Raw genomic sequence first — 14,652 nt, 5'->3', positions numbered from 1 at the left:
AACAAAAGCGAGATAGTCATGATCAACACTAACTATCACAAATAAATAAGATACTCGAAATACAAGACCCAACAATATAAGCAGAAATCAAATGACAATAAACGAATGAGCAAACTACAAGTAAGCGAGACTACCTCCTAACCTTCTGTCCTAATTTGAGTCCTCCACAATCTCCTATCTAAGGTCTAAACTATAGCTTCTTTATTTCTAAAATATTCGAAATACCGTACTCGAAGAACAGATTTGACACCTCGAAAACACTAACAATGACAAAAAAGCGGAGACAAAAAGTACATGCTTACCGACTGAAAAAAAAAATTGCTATCAAAAGACAAATCAATTGACAAAGGGCGCCAGCTTTGTCACGGGAAAATCCATTGACAAAACAAGAGACCCAATAATAATATCATACCGGGAATCTGTCGCTCAGTTTACTTATCAACAGCAACACTCTGCTATTTTGTTTCTTTTATCTTCACTGGAAACAGCGATTTTAAAAGAAGAGGTTATATCTGTAATCAAGCATATGTTAAAGCAAGATTCGAGTTTCACAAAGACCATTAGCCGGTAAAAAGTAAAACATAAGCTATAAGTACTAACGTTCTCCCTCGAAAAAAAATCATAGTACAAGAAACAAGAAATGGATTTCACAACAATTCGGATGGATCTCTTCTCCTAAGCATCTACTCCCAACTCCAGAAGTAAAGTGTGGTTTACTTTATTAGCCACTGGACCAACAAATTGAATGGGACCTGTAATTACAAACACCCAGAGATAGTGAGATAGAATGCTCCAATTTTCCCTAAACGTGCGTTCTATCAGGTGACAGAAAGTTATCGATGATAATCAAGTAATTAATGTGTCACAAACTTAGATTCATTAAACCAAAACCAAACTCAGAAAAAGTAAGGTTGCTATAAAGAATATACCTGGGTTAATGTATCGGTTGTTAAGAGCCCATTCTTCCCTGTTTGAAGCAAATTTCTTGAATGGAGCACCTGAATATACATTGCAAATTAGTCTTCTACTTGGATGCAATGAATGGAGTACAGTGGCGTTCAGTAAGAACGCGCATTTGGAGCAACACAAGGAAAAGAATAGAAGTTATATTAGATCTGCAGAGTTCTAACCTTCAAGCTCCACCATAGCCTTCTTGATCACCGGCTTGAACTTGCCTGTAGAATTGAATGCATTTTCAACATTTAGAATATGACGAAAATGAAATGATGTGGCAAGGACTTATATATTGGCTAGCAAAATTGATGATGGGAAGAATATTGTACCATGTCTCCTCTCTACGTCCATCAATGCAGTGAGTGCTGTTCCACCTACAGTCCATTCTTCAACTGGAGCAGCCAAATTGCCGACCTGATACACAAGGAAACATAAGAGTGACTTCAATACAATAACTGATGTGTGAATTATATGATATTTTGAACTGAGTCGCATAGGTCCAAGTAGCGGCTAATTAGGAAAGTATGGTAATGCATCTAGTAAAACATTTTGTAAATAAAGAATTTGATAGCAGAAGAAGCACACACCGATGATATCAATCCCGTCTTCCCACTTTGCAGCAGTGCTCCTGCACCATACCCCAAGGCGTAACAGTATGTAGAATCAAAATTGGATGGCAAGCCACACCTTCCTTCATAACTGAGAAGAGGGACGAATTGTCAGTCCAAATGCCTCATTTTGTATAATATGATGAGGAACATGTAAAAAGCGTACCCGAAAAAGTGAGACTGTCCTTTAAATTGAGCAGAATATGCGCCCTTCTGCTTCCTCTGATCTAATTCAGTTTCAACCATTTGAATAAGCATTTTCTCAGTTTCAATTTTGGCAACCTGCAGAAACACCACTTAACATGTTACCAGATTATGTAGCGCAGAGTAGAATGACTTTAACCCTGATGAATATGTACCTGGACATTTCCGTGTGGATCTCTCTCAAGTAGCAGTTGTTCCTGGATTGCTAGGGGCAGCAAGTCAAAGAGCTCAATACACTGGGGAGTAAGTTTCTTTTTCCAAACACCAGCTTCATCCACCACATCATGTGCCAATATTTCATTTAGTTCCGCAATGAGTTGCTGAACCTGCAAAACACCACTAGATAGTCAGAACGGTTGTCTGTTTCCAAAAGGTTTACCAGTATAAGGAAAAAGAATAGTTTGACCAGGGAAAAAGTTAGAGCTGAACTTCAATTGGACGACATTATGTTTGCTTATATGCTGTTTTACCTCAGGAATGAAATCTATAAGCCCCTCAGGTATGAGAATAACTCCATAATTGTAACCCGACTCTGCACGCTTGCAGACCACATCCGCAATGTAGTCCGCAACATTCTTAAGAGTCAGTTTCTTTGCAAATACCTGCCAAAATAGACTAGGTTGAGATATAGTCGGTTGGAAGGTTGTTAAACTAATGGAATGTGGTATGCACATTGTATAATTACGGACTAGTAATTAAAAATTGCTCCACTTTCTCAACGAGGCATGCCAAAGCATTTACACACAATTGACCGGATTCAAGTGCAGATTAAATAATCTTGGTTCCTTTCCTCCTCCTTCCTTTTTTAAATTTTGACATCTTGTTGTATGCATTAAAGTAAAAACCGTAGACCACAAATGCCCTTCCTCCAAACCTAAATCTTTTCTTTCCAATAAACTTCACTTGCACTCTTGGATCGAGAATGTATTTTAAGCAAAAGGTGTAAACCTTTACAAGTCACAACAAGTGAATTAAATTTACAACATAGAGCAACATTTCTTATAAAATGATGCATGCCAATTTTACTCAAGATAAACAGTCATGTATTTTTCTTATTGACAAGAAACAAAGGTTTATATTTTCTCAAAAGACTTTTGGTGCGGAAGAAGAGTGTTAAATTAAGAAAGATACCTCTTCTCCAATCAAAGTTATGTTTGGATGAGTTTGCAGAGCACACTCTAGAGTAATGTGTGAAGCAGAACGCCCCATAAGCCGCACAACTGTTACAAGTTAAGGGACAAGATTATGATATTTCAGATGTAAGCAAAAGCAAATAGAGGAGATAAATGAGCAGACAATAATTGCTCAAAAAGACCACAATGGAGTAGGATGGAGACTTTCATTTTAACATTTGAACTGTAATAGCTTTTATGCCTTGACACAATTATGTCTCATAAAGTCCACCAACATACAAGAATTTTCATATACTAAAATATACAAGAGCAGTGATGGTAAATACTCATTAATTTAAGCTTTCTTGTCAGAAATTTACGAGCAGTTGGGAAAATAAAGTTCAAATACAAAAGTCAAATGAGCAGAAGATGAATTCAATCATTTAGATCAGGCAATTCCTTTAGTGCAACCAGACACAAATTGTCCTACCAAGAAGAAACTGAAGCTGGTAGGCATTGCTGTTAAAGAAATATTAGATGCTAGAAAACAGAAAGAAGCACAAAGTAATGATATTCACATGGTAATTCTTAGGAGTGGAACAGATATGAACTAGTAAAATTCTGCTTCGGAAAAGGAACAGAAAGCCAGACTCAGTTCCAGTAACCAAATAGCTGCATAAATATCGTGGAGACTCGCCTTCGCTTTTTCCTTTCGCATATATTGGATATAGTGCCAGTGGTTTTTTCCAAACTAAGCGGATAAGTATATACTAGCATATAACTGTTCCAAACAAGTGAAAGACACATAGCATATGGGGAAAGTGATCAAAATCCAAATATCTGAGGTTGTTCTTTAGAGTATATTTAGGCTCAAGAAACAACTTTATTTCCTGTACGGGGTGTAACTAGTTCAAGTTTTCAACTATCAGCCGCAAAATTATTCAACCAACCAACAATTTAGTAATGTCAAAAGTCATAACTACTTAGTGGCACCAAAAATATGGGAAAAAATAGCAAATGAATAAAGAAAAATCAAATGAACATTCATCACCAAGAGGCAAATATTAATATGCTAGCATAACATTCAAGAAACAGGAAAATTCTGAAATAACAGTGAGTAAGAAAGAGAAAAAGAACGTTCAAGTCTTAATTGTAAGCAACGCAACTTTTCAGATCTCTTTCAGTCTGATGTTCTCACTGCCTCGCGGATCCTCTCATACAGATCTGTTTATGAGAAAAATTGACCCGACCCACGCCAATAATCTTTTGATGATCGAGAAATCCATCTGGGGATTGGGGCCAATCCCTAGGACCAGCCCCAGCCTCAGAAACTCAGGGACAATGGGCCCGCCCTTCCACCTTCTCCACTTAATACCAAGCTTAGTTCGCATGGCTCAGGGCTCAAACTGGGGCCCACAACCCATGGCCAATAATTCATGTAAACCAGATAGCTCAAGTGTGATATTTATCAAGGTACGCTCATATCAGCGTTCAAACTCTCTGAACAATTTTTGTCTGGGGGGAAGAAAAAGGAAGAGAGGGGGCTTTTTTTTTTTTTGGGGGGGGGGGGGGGGGGGGGGGGGTCTAAACTTGAATCTGACCAATTTTAAGGCTGTTTTGAAATAACGGAGTACAACAGTCAAACTAATGCAGTCTAAACTCAAACAGACTAGAAAAGAACGTGTTTTTGTGATTCAATTTCTTAGGGAAGCATGTAGCTCGGGAAAAGATAGATTTCATACAGAATTGTGATGTTGCTAGGAGAAAGTATAGTGATTTTTCAGTTCTTGATGAGTAAATTATGTTTCACGAGTGTTCTGTCCTGGAATGAGGGGACATGTGATAAGAGGTCATACGATGGATTTCATCCCTCCATATGATAAGGCTAGTGAACTTACAATGATAGTATTTTCCTGTTGATCGAGCATCTATCATGACATTTCCAATCATTTCGGCATATATCTGTAGATTAAAATGGAAATTAGCATACATGAACCTTCACAGGATAATGTGACTAACAAGAATACGCACTTCAAATTTAAAACTTCGATCAGAAAAATGAGGAAATCAAACTGTATGGAAATATTATCCGCAAACGAATCCAAGGAAGGCGGCATTTGGAAACAAAGGGCTGAAGTTTTTCAAAATTTCTAGCATTGAGCATGTTATGCAGTGAGAAAATTGTTCTTCGCGGACAAACTGATCTTCTGTTGGCCAAGCAAAATTAAACATATAACAAGTATGAGGAAAACATCACGCCGACCACCAGAAGAAAGTTAAGCATCAGGTACATGCCCAACAGCAAGGTTTCAGTTAGCAAGTATCTTCTGTGCAAGAGTCTAACACTCATTCTTTTTAAGAGTCTATACTCGTAAGTTAGTCTACGAGACAGGGTAGCTAAGACTATCTGATGTAAAGCCTGAAATATTAACATCGTCCGGATCACTTTCATGCAGCTTCACTTTCTCTACTTTGTTAGACCTCTCTTTTGTACATCCACAGATCTCCAATCTTTATAGAGAAAGAAAAAAGTGCTACTCAGAAAGAGTTAGTTACCTTGCATGCCGTATCAAAGCCAAAACTTACGGGGACCTCTTTGGATTTCAAGTCACCATCTATGGTTTTCGGGCATCCAATAACCCGAGTTTTCATATTTTTACTTCTGAAAAACACAGCAACTTATTTAGCCCCAGCAATAGCACTGATTAAAACATCAAAAAAAATCAGTTCAACAGCTAATTTTTATTTCTCATTTTATTTTTTGGCACGGTATGTCACCTGAAGTTCTCAGCGAGAAGACAAGCATTTGTATTGGAGTCATCTCCACCAATTACAACAAGCCCATCTAAGTCAAGCTTCTTTACTGTTTCTTCAGCTTGCTTAAACTGAAATAATGAAATGATGGAATTGGTCATGACTAATCACTTTTTCATGTGTAATATGCATAGCTAGATAGATCCTAGAAGGTTCAGAAAATTATAGAATCTGGTGAGTACCTGCTCTGGAGTCTCAATCTTGTCCCTGCCACTGCAGATCATATCAAATCCACCCTAGAAGATAGAATATGAACTCTTAAATAATATTACGGGCATTGAATTGCAGGAAATATTGAAGTTCTAAAATATCTTGTTAGCAGAAATAAGTTGGTAGGCAACATACCTGATTTCTGTATGGGTAAATAAACTCCGGGGTCAACACCACATACTTGCCCTTCATGATCCCAGCTGGTCCTCCCCTGAATCCATACACTGTGCTTCCCTTGCAATGAGTCTGCAAGTAATCTACCATCCAAATATACAAAACTTGATTTAAAAACAAAAAGAGAAGAGAAAAATCTGCAATAATTGAACTGACATAAATTTCTCAACGATGATCTAACCAAAAATTCCGGAAATAACATTATGCCCTCCGGGAGCTTGGCCTCCAGATAACACCACTCCAATTTTCAAGCTCTGATTCATCGCGACATCCCCAGAATCATCGGGCACCAATGATACAGATGGTTGTCCGTATAAGCAAGGAAAAAGCTTTGCAATCTCCTCTGCAATCACCAAATCACCTCAAGTTTATCATACACATCACGTTCCAGTTTGACAAGAAAAAAAGTGTGCAGAGTCTTCAGATAGTTGCCAGTTATAGGAGCAACCATCGGAAGAAGGAAAAGTTAAGCCAAACAGCAGGCGAACTCAAAGCGAAAAACATTTACAAAAATATCAAATAATTTGACTTTAAAAATCATTGTACGCCACGTAAATTGACCACAAAAAGTCATAACAACAGCATGCTCCCAAAAGGAACTTCACTCTTTATTCCACATTTCTTTACTTACAGATTGGATTCTAGAAAGTGGAATATTCGAACAAAACCCTTAGTCCGATAGGGGGATAGTATACATTGAATCCAGACAAAACACTGAGATGAAAGACGAATCAAGCAAGAAAGGGGAAGGCTCTATAGAGTGTATTTAGTGGAGGTTGCAGAGAAAGACTTGAAACAGTAAACTCCAAGCATTTTTTTTTTTGAGACTTGTAACAGTTAATCTATATATCCACAGGTGTACTACATCAAAATATGTAGTCCCCCTCCAAAAGGTTACATTTCCAGCATTGATCTCTACAGTTGTCTATTCTTACAAGAGATCTAACACATCAAAAATATCTTCTGTCTGATCTAGAATTTCCTGTTTACACCAAAAATAAAAAAGAGCTAGGCAGTTCATCTTTAACTTCTGTAAATTATTCTGCTTGTTCTCAAAACATCTCTGGTTCCTCTCTTTCCAAACAGTCCACCATATACATGATGGGACAATCTTCCATCTCTCCTTTTTTCTTGTTACATTCCCATCCCTGTTCCAGCATTTTAACACTCCTTCTATGCTCCCAGGCTTCACCCATCTGATCCTCCTCAGGTTGATAAACATCCTCCATAGCTGGTCTGTCCATTTGCAGTGCAAGAAAAGATGACTGATTGTCTCGTTATGATCCCCACACAAAAAACATCTCGAACATAAGTGAAAACCTCTTTTGCTCAAGTTTTCATGAGTCAACACTGCCTCTTTTGCCAACAGCCAGTTAAAACAGTTCACTTTATAAGGTACTTTTGTCTTCCATATCATCTTCCATGGCCATCCTTCTTCTTGAAAACTTGATACATTCAGGTCTTTGTATGCTAAGTTAAGAGTAAAAATTCCTTTGCTATCCTTCTTCCATTCCAGAGTATCTCTTTCCCCTGTTACGTTGATGAATGCTGCCATTGTATTGTGGAATTCTGCTACCATCTCCATTTCCCAATCATTCAAGTGTCTTCTCAGATCCAGATCCCACCCTTGTCCAGTCCACATCTCAGCAACAGTAGCATGTTGCTTTTGGCTAAGGATGAACAAGACAGGGAATTTCACCTTTAGAGCTGTGTCACCCAACCATATATCATTCCAAAAGGATACCTTTAGACCATTACCAACTTTACATCTAATTCTTGCAAGCATTATTTGCCAGTGATTCCTGATTGCCCTCCACACAGTGCATCCATATGGAGTATTAACCATGTTTGTCATCCACTTGTCCTCCAAACCATATTTAGCAGTAATGACTTCCTTCCATAGCATGTTTTCCTCTGTAGCAAATTTCCATAGCCATTTCATCATCAAACTTTGGTTTTGCAATTTCAAATCTTTGATACCCAATCCCCCTGTCTTCTTGCTCACAGTCAGTTCCTCCCACTTGACTAAGTGAAATTTCTTCTTATCTTCATTGCCCTGCCACAGAAAGTTCCTTCTAAGGATATCAATTCTCTTGATTACATTGACAGGTATTGGGAATATGGACATCATATAAGATGGTAAGGCATCTAGCACACTATTGACCATGGTCACTCTTCCCCCAAGAGAAAGATATTGGCTTTTCCAGTTTGTCAGCTTCTTCTCACATTTTTCTAGAACTCCATTCCATATTCCTTTTGACTTGCTCTTGGCTCCCAAAGGCATGCCCAAATATGTAGTTGGAAGCTCCCCTAATTTACCTCCTAATTTCTCTGCCAAGCTCTCCACCTCTGCAACCTCATTAATTGGATAAATGAAGCTTTTATCCCAATTAATGTGTAATCCTGAAACTGCTTCAAAGATGATGAAGATAGTTCTTAGGATTAAAATGTTCTCTTCCACTGCTTCACAAAAGACAAGATTATCATCTGCATATTGCAGATGAGTAATCTCCAAGTTTCCTGCACCCACCTGAAATCCCCTTATCCAGCCATTCACCTTAGCTGTCTGAAACCAGTAAACTCCAAGCATTGAAATTTATAAACTTCTTTTTTTATCAAGAAAATGTGAGAGTTTACTTGTGATCTCTTCATAGCTTCTTAATTCGTCGAGATCAAATGGAAGGGTCTAATATATATATCTATATGTAATAATACGCTCGGTTTTATTCTTCTTCTGCAATAAAGCTTTAATGATTGATAAACTTCTTAAATCCAACTTTTTCAAGATTTGCTCCTCCTTAGTTTGCGTTTGTAAAGTATTTGGTTGAAGTTGAAAAGGGAGTATTTGGAAGTTGAAGTAATGTTTGGACATGCAGTTGAAAATTCGTGAATGAATATCATTACAATTCACTTGGAATACTCCTCAAACCAATATTTCAGTAGTTCTGAAATTCAGTATGTGCATCACTGTTGGTCAAACTATTATTTGCCTTTTACTCAAGTTCAGAATTTGAAATACTGAAATGACACTCAGATGCCCACAGTGGTGGACCATGATGCTAAGTTCTTAATCTCTCAATAACAATGACCGAAAATTCGGCCTCAATCCCAATCTAGTTAGGGTCTTTGGGTCCATTCATCCTAATAATCCTAAATTATGCATTTTTCATCTCTAAAAAAACACAAACAATCAAGTATATACTTTATACAGATGAAGGTGCAAACATTTAAGTTTAATAACTGATGAATAGAACATAAAGTCAAGAGAACATGCAGAACAGTATAGTAACTTGATCTATGACACAAAAAACATTTTAACTCTAGAATTTACAGTGCCAAATGTGTAGATACTGTTCATTTAAGAAAACAACACAAACTTGCAGTTTGCTCACAGGATAAGTAAAGATGAAGACACAAACTTTCAGTACAATAACTGATGAACTGAACAAAAAGACTAAAGATCATATAAAACACCATAGTAACTTCATCTATTATGGAAAAAGCATAGTTACCCTGGAATATGCAATTAAAAAGAATACAGAACAGTAGAGTAGCATGATCTATCGCAGTAAAAAACACTGTTATCCAATAATATACAGAAAATTTTAATGCAAATTGTATATAACTTGATCTATTGCTTTAAAAAATCAATACAACCCCAGAATACCAAGTTATAAAGATTGCAGAAGAATGACCACGGTGAAGATAAAGACACAAACTTTCAGTTGAATAACTGATGAATCGAACATAAAGTCGAGATCACGCAAAATATGACAGTGACTTAGTCCATTACGGAATAAACATTGTAACACATGAAATATACATACAGTAACTTGATCTATTTCAATTAAAGCATTGTTCTACAAGAAAAAATAACAGTTTAAAGAATGCAAACAGTACTACAGTAACTTGATCTGCTTCAGTAAAAACAACGCTATGCAAGATTATATAGTTGCAACTAACTTGATCTATTACAGTAAAAAATTGTAACCTTAAAACATACAGTTAAACAGGAATGCAGAACAATACAGTACTTGATTTATTAAGGTTAAAACAAGAAAATAACTTGATCTATTAAGGAAAAACAATGAAAAAATAAAGTTTAACGATTGCGAACAGTACGGTAACTTGATCTGCTTCAGTAAAATCAACTTTATAATACAGAACTAACTTGATTTATTACCAGAAAAAGTTGTAACCTTAAAACACAAAGTTAAACAGGAATGCAGAACGGTGCAGTACTTAGATTTATTAAGGTTAAAAAGAAGAAATTGATCTATTACGAGAGAAAAAAATTGTAACCTTAGAAACTAGAGTTAAAAAGAATGCAGAACAGCATAGTAATTTGATCTAATACAGAAAACCCACTGTTACCCAAGTTAAAATAACAAACCACAACACTGATTTATTAAGGTAAAAAAGAGGAACGTGATCTATTACGGAAAACAAAGAAAAACCAAGTATGGTAACAGTAGAGTAACTTGATCTGCTTCAGAGATTATATAGTTGCAACTAACTTGATCTATTACAGTAAAAAACTGTAACCTTAAAACATACAGTTAAACAGGAATGCAGAACAATACAGTACTTTGATATATTACAATTAAAGCATTGTTGTAATAGAAAAAAAAAACAGTTTTAGGTATGCGAACAATACAGTAACTTGATCTGCTTTCTGTAACCTTAGAACATAGAGTTAAAACAGGAATGCAGAATGATTTATTAAGGTTAAAAAAAATAATAACGTGATCTATAACGGTGAAAAATCAATACCTGGATGACCGGCAGCAGAAGAAGCAGGGCCATCAAGGACTTTAAAAGGGGTACCGAGAACACAAGGAAGAGGAAGAGGGTGATCTAAACGGCTGTTTTGTACTTCACTGTATACCGAAGCATAACGCCCCGTGCCGTGAGACTTCACGGAACAAGTTAAATCTCCGTTAGAGAGCATCGAAATACTGGCGGCGGCCATTCAAATCACAGTTGTTGTTGGGGGTTAGTGAGGGAGTAGCAGTGAAGTTGAGAGGCGAATAGTTGTGTCAGATCTTTCGGAGCTACCCATTTTATTGTTGCTCTGTCCCTTTTGAATTGCAAAGGGGCAAACTTGTCCTTGGAGACTCCGCCCGATGAGTACTACAGGGGTATTTTAGTACTTCCACCGTTCTAATGTACCAATGATATATAGTTTGATTATGAAAGGAAGATTTTTGATTCATTAAGGGCAAAAAAGATACTAAGTTAAATTATTACTAAATGTATATTTATTTATTTTTGAAATATACTAAAAATGAAAGCGTATCTTATAAATTAGGCGACGGAGTATATTTAGAGCCCATTTGGATTGGCTTATAAGTTACTGTTTTCAGTTTTTTTTGAGTGTTTGGCTGCTAGCTTAAAGTCATTTTGTGCTTAAAATAAACTCAAAAAAATAATTGTACCCGCTTGGTTTAGCTTAGCCCAACTTTTTTTTTTTTTTGACTTATAAATTATTTTCAGCTTATAAACTGCTTTTTTAAAGCCTATCCAAACAGGCACTTATTAGTAAAAGGGTATTTTTGTATTTTCGTCAGACAATACTCACGTGCCATTGCCAAGTATGCCATTTTGTTAGGGATTTCTTTTGTTATCAGTTTTCTTTTACAATCCTTTTTTAAGTGGGAGGTGGTTGGTGGAAAAGTGAAAAAGCATATTCCACTATTTTGTGATTTTATTCCATTTTTGGCTCTTCCTTTTTAATTTACATTTTTTTTTTTTGTCAAATGGGGGTGAGGGGTTTGTTACCAGAGTGGGCATTTCATCTATTTGGGGAATTTTAATTTTCAACATAAGTGGAAAACGAAATTGAACTGAATTAAGTACAATTCGATTTATTTCGATGTGATTTTGCATTTTATATTTTATCATTTTTGTATACGGTAAAAACCGGATGCGAGGCAAACCGGTGGAGCGAGGGAACCGACTGATCTGCCTTCTTCGTCATTGGAACGACCAAGCCCGGTGACCCGAGCATTCGTGACCGTTGGTCCGAATTGATCGTGGCCGTTGGTCCGTTTGACCGGGGCCGTTGGTCCGAATTGATCGTGGCCGCTGGTCCGTTTGATCATAGCCGTTGGTCCGAATTGATCGTGGCCGCTGGTCCGTTTGGTCATAGCCGTTGGTCCGAATTGATCGTGGCCGCTGGTCCGTTTGATCATAGCCGTTGGTCCGAATTGATCGTGGCCGCTGGTCCGTTTGATCATAGCCGTTAGTCCGTTTGATAGTGGTCGTTAGTCCGGGAAATCGTGGCTGTTAGTTTGGGAGATCCTGGCCGTTAGTCCGTTTTGGTCATGGCTGTTAGTTTGGGAGATCCTGGCCGTTAGTCCGTTTTGGTCATGGCCGTTGATCCGGGAGATCCGTTACGCGGATGCCACGCGTCGATAGCGTCCTGCCATGGTCAACCACCAACCATGCGTGCGTCAGATCGTACGGCCAACCTAATCCCACCAAATCTGCTCAGAGCTGTCCTTTTTATTATTATTCTAATCATTTGTATGGGAAGAGGCCCATAGAGGCACCACTATAAATAGAGCACATCCCCCTCCTTTGTAAGGGTTGACTCCTTTACTTTCCAAGAACATTTATAATAAAAGAGCTCATATACACAATCTCTCTCCCTCAATATCTGATCCGGCCAAGGCCATTTGTTTCCATTTATATTGTGCTTCTTCCATTAAGTATTGAACATAGCTTCTAAATGTTCATGTCCATAGCAAATCGAGCAAATTATCGTTATTAGCCGTTTTATTACTAAATACTCACACGCTTATTTTCCACTATCAAACATATATCAAGATCCAAGCACATATCCTATACCCGCATACAAATTCAATTGATTTCCCAAATTCGGGGTAAACAGTTTGGCGCCCACCGTGGGGCTAGGATAATAGTGGTCTTTGATCTTGATCTCTATCTTACCCATCAAAATCAGAAACATCTGCTGTCCGTCTCTGAAAAAACAGACCAAATGGCTAACAGTGGGCAATCTGGTCACGTCAACAACAACGAGATCGTGGCCGAAAATGAAGGCAGCGGGCCACGAGGATTGCCAAACCCCACTGACCCTTTAAATACTAACAATTCAATTACTTTGTCCGGGACACAAGTCCGGAAAGAACCGGATACCCCGAATGATAATATTGACTTGCGTTTAATTTTTGAAATGTTGCAGGAACAGAGAGCGGCGATTGCCGAACAGGGAATCGCAATAACCCAGCTGCAGAACGGAGGAGATAAAACGACCCCGGAAAAGGCGAAGAGTGTTGCTGAACCCAGAAGAGATGAGGCACGGATGGTTGAAAGCAATGGCTCCGGAGCTGGTCCATCCACCGAGGTTCTGAGAATGCTCGAAACGTTGGCAAAGCGGGTGGACTCGACCAAAAAAAGGGTGGAGACATACAACTCTCGGGTGGATCAAATCCCGGGGGCTCCGCTTATCTTGAAAGGGCCGGATTCAAAGAGGTACATCCAAAGGCCTTTTCCTCCGAGTGCAGCTCCGAAATTGATCCCGAAGAGGTTCAAAATGCCGGATATCCAAAAATATGACGGCACAACGGACCCTCACGAACACGTGACCTCATACGTCTGTGCTATAAAAGGCAATGATATGGAAGATGATGAAATCGAATCCGTGTTGTTGAAAAAGTTCGGGGAAACTCTGTCAAAAGGAGCATTGACTTGGTACGATCATCTGCCCGAGCATTCAATCACTTCTTTCGAAATGCTCGCCAATGCCTTCATAAAAGCACACGCTGGAGCCAAAAAGGTGCAGGCTCGAAAGGCGGATATTTTCCGTATAGCCCAAAGAGATAAGAAGCTATTGCGTGAATTTGTCAACCGGTTCCAAAGGGAACGAATGGAGCTCCCCCCGGTTCCGGAGGAATGGGCCGCACAAGCTTTCACAAAGGGGCTCAATGTTCAGAGCTCGACGGCTTCGTTCAAATTAAAGAAAAGCTTACTGGAATACGAGGCTGTGACCTGGGCGGATGTCCATAACCGATACGAGTCAAAAATTCGGATAGAGGACGACCAACTCGAGCTTCCCCCGGGGCCCGTAAAAATGAACAAAAGCTCGGAGAGATCACAAAAGAATTACGAACCGGAGGCCGGACCATCGAGGGAAAGGTATCGGCCATACTCTCGACAACCAAGCTTCAGGTCGGAAAAATCAAGGGATGGCCCGAGTCATTTCTCCGGGCGGGGGTGATAAACGGGTCGAGTCTCCGGTTCAGGTATACCACCGAGGAGTCAAACGAGGAGGCCACGGCTGTGAAACTCGATCTCACGGATGAACTTCGCGAAAATGTGTTGGTCCGTATTGCAACCCAGAAGCCGAAAATGGAAAGGTACTACAATCGGAGAGCCAATTTTTGACATTTCTAAGTTGGGGACTTGGTGCTTCGGAAAGATACCTTGAGCACCAAGAATCCCAACGGAGGAAAACTGGGTCCGAACTGGGAAAGACCGTACAAGATAACCGAGGTAACGGGCAAAAGATCGTGTCAGCTGGAATCCGTGGACGGGCAGCGATTGTGCAACAA

The 14,652-nt window shown here is 38.7% G+C and overlaps 1 protein-coding gene across 1 annotated transcript; it reads right to left on the bottom strand.

The window, feature by feature from the left end:
* Window positions 1-430: 430 nt before the first annotated feature.
* LOC132621260 (pyrophosphate--fructose 6-phosphate 1-phosphotransferase subunit beta) lies at window positions 431-11,141 on the bottom strand. The gene is made up of 16 exons (XM_060335450.1): window positions 10,850-11,141; window positions 6,258-6,419; window positions 6,038-6,159; window positions 5,875-5,928; window positions 5,657-5,763; window positions 5,435-5,540; window positions 4,777-4,840; window positions 2,898-2,986; window positions 2,237-2,368; window positions 1,922-2,092; window positions 1,729-1,844; window positions 1,542-1,653; window positions 1,284-1,368; window positions 1,131-1,175; window positions 930-998; window positions 431-752 (listed from the first exon to the last, which is right to left on the bottom strand). Exons 1-16 carry the CDS (start codon window positions 11,046-11,048, stop codon window positions 676-678), a joined length of 1,710 nt encoding a protein of 569 aa, XP_060191433.1. The 5' UTR covers window positions 11,049-11,141; the 3' UTR covers window positions 431-675.
* Window positions 11,142-14,652: the final 3,511 nt, after the last annotated feature.

The sequence above is a fragment of the Lycium barbarum genome, chromosome 12 (genome assembly GCF_019175385.1).
Source record: "Lycium barbarum isolate Lr01 chromosome 12, ASM1917538v2, whole genome shotgun sequence".
In the NCBI taxonomy this organism is placed as follows: Eukaryota; Viridiplantae; Streptophyta; class Magnoliopsida; order Solanales; family Solanaceae; genus Lycium; species Lycium barbarum.
This window is presented reverse-complemented; position numbering and strand designations above follow the sequence as displayed.